The sequence below is a fragment of the Pundamilia nyererei genome, unplaced genomic scaffold, assembly GCF_000239375.1.
Source record: "Pundamilia nyererei isolate P.nyererei 1_Seehausen unplaced genomic scaffold, PunNye1.0 scaffold00306, whole genome shotgun sequence".
Lineage (NCBI taxonomy): Eukaryota > Metazoa > Chordata > Actinopteri > Cichliformes > Cichlidae > Pundamilia > Pundamilia nyererei.
The window spans coordinates 67,836-74,968 of record NW_005187707.1 but is presented as its reverse complement, the minus strand read 5'-3'; the positions used below and the strand labels follow the sequence as shown (position 1 = coordinate 74,968).

General features: G+C 38.3%; 1 protein-coding gene across 2 annotated transcripts; it reads left to right on the top strand.

Annotated features, from left to right (window-relative positions):
* Positions 1–257: 257 nt before the first annotated feature.
* Positions 258–6,517, top strand: psmb7 (proteasome 20S subunit beta 7). 2 transcript variants are annotated; one of them, XM_005751294.2, is made up of 9 exons: positions 258–361; positions 1,778–1,871; positions 2,367–2,464; positions 2,625–2,765; positions 2,909–3,024; positions 3,633–3,691; positions 4,386–4,537; positions 5,935–5,961; positions 6,250–6,517. In XM_005751294.2, the coding sequence occupies exons 1-9, from the start codon at positions 300–302 to the stop codon at positions 6,359–6,361; spliced, it is 861 nt and encodes a 286-aa protein (XP_005751351.1). In that variant the 5' UTR covers positions 258–299; the 3' UTR covers positions 6,362–6,517. The 2 variants fall into 2 exon arrangements, with proteins under 2 accessions (XP_005751351.1, XP_005751352.1); XM_005751295.2 differs by lacking the exon at positions 5,935–5,961 and having other exon boundaries at positions 259–361.
* Positions 6,518–7,133: the final 616 nt, after the last annotated feature.

The window sequence follows — 7,133 nt, the reverse complement described above, 5'->3', positions numbered from 1 at the left end:
AAACTATTTACAGAACAATCAGCTGTTCTGCGTCAAATTTGATGCCACACAAATCATAATAATCCGATTATTTCTAATAAAAGAAGAATGTGAAACTTAAGTTTGCCTTTTTGCTTTTAGGACTTGAGATAATTTGAGCAGTGGTACGTTTTTGTTTTTTTGCCACTCAAGTGGGGGCATTCAAAACGCCACTCGGTGCCGATGTTTGGCTCTTCTGGCTTGCCATACCGCAATATGGTCCCCATAACATATAGACCAACTTCCTTTACTTCCCGGAAATACAGCATTCATTCACTAAGATGGCGACTCTGACAGCAGTCCGGCCAGCTTTCGGGGGTTTCAGTTTCGACAACTGTAAAAGGTGAGCGTTTTTCCGCGAATGAAAATTAGAGCAGAGGAAGTACATCATTGAGTTTATTAGATGCCACTGTTTAAATGTGGACGCCGCTTAGGTTTGTCGCCTTTTCGTTTGGCTTTCCCAGTGATGCTAACTCTGCTTCCACACAGTGACTCAGGCTTTTTCCCCATGTTAGTATTAACGATTCACATGCCGCTCATGTTTAAAACCACGACAGGCTTTGCTGTTCATAGTGGTTTTTGCGTGTGTTTTTATATATGTTGCAGTGAAGTCATTTCGTTAAAAAAAAAAAGAGTCTGAACTTCGTTAGGTAAAATAAAACAGGTCCTGGCAGTTTTTATTTAGAAACCCGAACCCCCCGCCTAGCCTAGCCAATCAGGGGATTATGGTTAGCTAGTTGTGAAAAAAACATGAACTCACATCCAAATTAAAAACGAGACGTCTGAAATAGTATGAAGATTAACTGAAACCATATTGCAAAATTGGCTAAATTAAATATGAAGTGTGCATAGACAGTGTCTGTCCGCTCTTGTTGGGTCGTAACATATAAAGAGCTGAAGTGGAACTGAGTGTTAAAAAGTGTTCACACTCTGTCCTTTTCATTCTTTTCTTCTTCTTTTTTTTTTTATCTTTGACGTTTTTTTCGGGGTTTTCTCATTCACGATCAACTCCGCGATCACTATGCTCTATTCCGGCACACTTGTCAACCAGTCAACATTCGGCAGTCCCTTCCTTCACCCGCTTCCAGCGACTCGCAGTCAGGATCTTGTACTCTATAAACAAATTAAAACGCAACTGAATTTAAAATAAATATTCAAAATGAGCTAAAGAAAAAATATTTAAAACGATAAAAACACGAAGCGGACCCCCAATTCAGTTATTGACATGAAAAGTGGACTGTAACAAGTTATAACATGGTTATGTTATAATAGTTACATAATATACCCTTATATTATAACGTGTTATGATATAAATTGTTGTGTTATAATATAAATATGAAAAACATTTTGTCTAAGTGACATAAAATAGAAATGCAAAACTAACTGAACTAATATTCTAAAACCTATGTGCTCTTTAAACGTCGTTCCCCTGATAAAGGCGACTCATTAAAGAAAATGTATTAAAACTAGCCATCTTGCTCTGGAAATTCAAAAACATGTGAAACAAAAAACAAAACTGAGCTCTGTTATTGTCATTGTGAGTGCTATTCTAAACCAAAGCTTTTTTAAGTTTGTATTATTTGTTTATTGGCAATGTAAGTAAAGAATATTTTGAACTTTTGACTGTGATGCAAGGCTGCTTCAGTAGAAAGTAAAAAATGTTCAATAGATGACATATGAACACAATTGTGTTTGTGTAGCTGTGCAGTCGTGTTAGGTTGTGTCTGATTTACAGCACCAGTAATATTTTTCTTCACAGAAATGCAGTTTTGGAAATTGAAGCTAGCAAAGTGGGTTGCAGCGTCCCTGCTGCTCGAAAAACAGGAACCACAATCTGCGGTGTTGTCTTTAAGGTGAGCTACCAAAACCAGGCTGCTGCACATTGGTCAGTTAGGAGCGAGTGTGTTGTAAATGGCCTGTATTTGTATAGCGCTTTATTTAGTCCATGGACCCCAAAGCGCTTTACACTACATTCAGTCATTCACCCATTCACACACACATTCACACACTGGTGATGGCAAGCTACATTGTAGCCACAGCTGCCCTGGGGCGCACTGACAGGGTTATTGTTGAGTGCATATAAACATAGGGTACTTTTTTTTTAAGTTTGCTTTCAGTAGATTTAAACAAAGTATTACAATAATGAAAAACTGTTGACTGTTAAAGAATTAAACAGTTAATCAGAATTTAGTCTTCTGCAGAATTGGTATACTCGTACTATAAGATACTTGGGTTCAGAAACAAAGTATTAAATTATTATTTACCTTTGCGGAATAGCACTAAAGCCAGCAGTGTTTCAGAGTGGCTCTTTAGAGTTTGAATGTTGTGTTGTGTTTTTTTTCGTGAAGGATGGAGTTGTCCTTGGAGCTGACACACGAGCCACTGAGGGAATGATAGTAGCAGACAAGAACTGCTCCAAGATCCACTACATATCCCCAAACATTTAGTAAGTAACAGGTTTTTGAGCTTTGTGTTTTTTTGTTTTTTTCTTTTAAATCTAGATTTTATACTTATACGTACACACAAAGCTTTGAGAAAATATCCCTATTTATTTGTTTTTTAAATTAATGTCTCATTGATTCTGGTGCAACTGCATTATTGTCCAGCTGCTGTGGGGCAGGAACAGCTGCAGACACAGAGATGACCACTCAGCTTATCTCCTCCAACCTGGAGTTGCACTCCCTCTCCACAGGCAGGCTGCCACGTGTTGCCACCGCCAACCGCATGCTCAAACAGATGCTGTTCAGGTATACGCTTCCTTCTCTGTAACTCAGTATTATCATGTAATAGTAGTCCTAAAGAAAGTGAGGAACAAATTACATTGCATATTTCTGCTCTCGTTAAAAGTTTATATAAAAAAAGAAAATGGTATATGTGATTGTGTTTGTAGGTACCAGGGTTACATTGGTGCTGCCCTGGTCCTGGGTGGAGTAGACTGCAATGGCCCTCATCTTTACAGCATCTACCCTCACGGCTCCACTGACAAGTTGCCCTATGTTACTATGGGTCAGTGCCACACACTGCTATATGCCTCTCATGTATAAGCTCCAGCTTTACGTGTCGTTGGATTTGTGTAAAACCAACAGTGGCAACATGAACCAAACATCAAACATTGATATTTTTAGTTTGATAGTCTTAAATGTATATATCCTGGTATTTTCCTGTAAAATGTCACAAATGTTTCTACTAAAATAGACGGACAAACATAAATTGCAAAAAATAAATGAAATAAAAATGATAATTCACAAATTTAAATTTCTGTCAGGAGGTGTTGCAGTCTGGGTAAAACGGTTTCACATTTCTTTCTGTAACCCAGCTTGTTCACCTTTTCACTGGGAAAGTTGTTTTCACTCATTTAGGAATAATTTGGTGTATTTGAAGTAGGATTATATGAGGGTCTGATCCTACACATTTAAAAGAATGAATATAGGTCTGTGACCTGGTTCATGCAGACAGAATTGATTCTTAGTCATGATTAATGGTGTTTAATGTAGAGTCGTGTCAGGTGACTGGAGATGAGTTATAGTGGTAATGTGTTCTGTTTGTCATGTTTTCTGACTCGGTTAATTATGGCAGTTGGCACCTTAGTAATGTACATTTTTTTCCCCCTACAGGTTCCGGGTCCCTAGCTGCCATGGCAGTGTTTGAGGACCGTTACAAGCCTGACATGGAGGTGATTCTGCCACTTGTGTATTTTATTCAGTTTAATTAATTCTATTTATATATCACCAGTTCACAACAGGACTCACCTCAAGGTACTTGATATTGTAAACTAAAGGTCCTACAGTATTAGAGAGAAAACCTCAACATTAAGACTATGAGGTGCACTTGGTGACAGTGGGAACAAAGAACTCCCTTTTTAATGTGAAGAAACCACCAGAAGAGTCATGCTTGGGAAGGTTCCAGCAGCCATCAGTCACTGAAAGGGAAGAGGGTGAAAAAAGTGCAAAGTCAAGGACAAAACAGAAACTAACATGCAGTAATGACATTTAAATGCAAGTACGTTAGCAGCCTAAGCTTAATCTTAAAAGTAGAGATTATGTCCCAAACTGGGAGCAGGTTCCAAAGAAGAGTGTAATACCTGAAGGATTTGCCACGTATTCTATTTTAAAGAAATGAAACCACGTGTAACCACATGTGACATAAAAAAAAAATAACAGTGGAGGAAGATTTTGTTAATCACTTTCAAATGGAAACACAGTACTGAACTCTTTCCCAATGTTTTACAGACCATTATACTAAAATAAAGGTTAAGACATGGTCAGACAAGTAGTTCACATAGACACAACATGCTACCTGCAGATTAAAAAAAAAAAAAAATGTGATGATGTAATTTTTAATTTAAAAAAAAAAATTTGTTTCCAAAGGAGGATGCAGCCAAGCAGCTTGTGCGTGATGCCATTGCTGCAGGCATCTTTAATGATTTGGGCTCTGGCAGCAACATCGACTTGTGTGTCATCACCAAGAACAAAGTGAACTACATCAGACCACATGATGAGGCCAACAAGAAAGGTGTCAGGTAAGAACGATAATGCTTCAGCAACGATAGTTTAGCTTTTGAATTAGCATCTGAATTTCATCCCTTCCTGAGGTTGTTACCATGATGACGTGAGTTGGATAATCCAGAGCTGATGGAAATGTTTTTCTGGGAGTTTTCAGTCCCAGAAACAGATGAGTTAATTCTGAATTCTGGTTTTTAAATATAACTACAGATTCTGTCTCCCCAACTCCTGCTCAGCCTGAAGGAAGTGACACAAAGTTTATTTTCCTCATACTAAGGGGGTAAGCTGTGACCCTAAAAGCAGCCTTACAAGTATCTAAATGAACAACTTGTAAAAAATTTCACACAACTTTCTTCTGCTAAACGTACTCCTTAACAGGCCACTACAAATTTTTACCCCTCGGCTGTAAAAGACTGATGGGGTGTTGTCCTCACCCCACCAGGCAGGTGGGCGGCGTGGACACTTAAGTTTGTGAATGTGATAACGTAGGCGCTTCAAATTGATTATGTGCATCTGCCAAAAGTCTTGGACGAGTTTGAATCTGTGACCTTGATCTCAAGGTCAGAGTAAGTTTTCTGAAAATCTTCTCAATGTGATAACTTAAGAACACAGTGATGTAGTTTTTCCAAATTGATACCATAAGTGTCTCTACTAAGAGGCTGAGGAGTCGAGCTGGTGGTTGCCAGTGTTCTTCCTACATTGCATTGGCATCAGTTTTTTAATCACCTCTTGGCTGGTTTTGAGTTTGCAATCAATGTGGCCAGTCCTTCTGTAAAGAGCCATGTCTGTTCTTGCACCCAGACATCACACAGAGGGGATCCATTATGAGGCAGCTGTCAAGTTCTGGTCACTGTTTAAACCCAGGACACTTTTTGTTTTGTTTTTTGTCACCTTATTGGAGTTATTAATCATTAGTCCTGCATGTGTGATTGCTGCCATCTGCATTTTAACATTGTCATAGACTGATGGTATTTGGAAAGGCTCCATCCCTTTGAAATGAACGAATGAATTATTATTTTATTTTATACCCTGTGCTTAACTGTGATTACGTGGTGAACGCAAACTCGAGGCATGTTGTTTCTTGTGTTGGGGAACTAAAACGTCTCATATTTGGGGGATTTTCAGTTCAAAGTTGAGGTTGTTGTCACACAATTCGCGTTGAGCACTCAAACGCAGCCAGTTGTAAGAGCAGATGCTGCTGCTTCATGTCTGACCAACACAAGTCAAATGGATTGTAAAGAACAGTGAAAGTTCTGTTCCTTTAATAAATTGTCATTTGGGACTGTGAGTCACTATGAGACCTGAGAATTCAAGATATTTAGCTGCTGCACTTGTACACTTGTGTTAAATTGGACATGTGGACAAGCAGCATTTGATGATCAGACGCTGAATTGTTGTCTTGTTCTGCTTGAAGAGTCACTGAGCTTGAAGCCTTACAGCTGTGAGTATACAGAGTGCATTTTTTGTAGTCCAAGCCTAACAGTCTGTCACCTTTACCTGAGTGGACTACTAACCACATTTCTGATTTGGGTCCACTGGGCCTGCTTAGTGTGACTTCGCCTAACTAATGTGCATGGCAGTGTGCTTTAGATGAAGTGGCATGTTGTGCTAATAAAAATGAAACGTGTATTAAATGAGCGCCAGCACAGACTTGTTACATGGAAGCGATGAGCTCTGGGGTTTTTGTTTTTTTTAATTGGAAATCTTTATTCCATGTATCTCTTTGTAGAACCGGCGACTACAAGTACAAACAGGGAACTACGGGTGTCCTGACCAAGGCTGTAACTCCAATTGACCTGGAGCTGCTGGAGGAGTCTGTACAGACCATGGACACCTCCTAAAATGGAATGGTGTAACTCACTACCCTGAGAAAGCCTAAAACACGTTGCATGTTTTTCCCATTTTTTGAAATAAAATATTTTTCCCTGGTTTTGTTCCTGGCTGTGCCTAAAATTTGAACTAGAAATAAAATGGTCTCAAAAGAGTCAGTCATATCACAGCTGCTTACTGTCTTAAATGTTTAATTCTAAAAGTTTTTTACTTTAACAAAAATAATTTTAAAGTTGAGGTTTCTAGTTTTGGAAAAAGAGAAAAACATTGCGTTTTCATCATTTTAAAATATATATATTTTTTGTTTAATTCTTAGTAACTGCCGTTTTTGTTTGGTTTTAAAGAATAAAAGAGAAATGAAATGGAATAAGGAAAGAAATAATTAGACCTGGGAGTAAGGGAGTCCTTATCCCTATAAGATAAACAAAAATTAAAACAGATAAAACAATTAAAACGTTAAAAAAAAAAGAGAAATATGAAAATACATTAAACAGTAAAAGAGAATTTAAATAAGACCGTAATGGCGGACATTGCAATCTCACCTGAAATGGAGAATTTGGGTCAATTAGAAAAATATGTCAACGACAGGATGTTGGATAGTATAGAAGATAAGAAAGCCAGATCTACAACGGAAAAGAAATTCAACAAGAGATGGGGTAACTGGAAAAAGGAATGGTATGTATCATCTTGTCTTGAGGGGCTAATACCCTGGGCCCGTATCCCTAAAGATTCTGAGAATCCTCTCAGAGAGCGCCTAACTTAACCTAAAAATTCCTTGCCAGG

What these genes read in the sequence shown, in the direction of transcription:
- psmb7 (XM_005751294.2), top strand. Translation starts at nt 300, where the DNA reads ATGGCGACTCTGACAGCAGTCCGGCCAGCTTTCGGGGGTTTCAGTTTC. An exon ending in TACATATCCCCAAACATTTA is followed by an intron (nt 2,465 to 2,624) that starts GTAAGTAACAGG and finishes ATTATTGTCCAG; the next exon opens with CTGCTGTGGGGCAGGAACAG. An exon ending in GAGCTTGAAGCCTTACAGCT is followed by an intron (nt 5,962 to 6,249) that starts GTGAGTATACAG and finishes ATCTCTTTGTAG; the next exon opens with AACCGGCGACTACAAGTACA.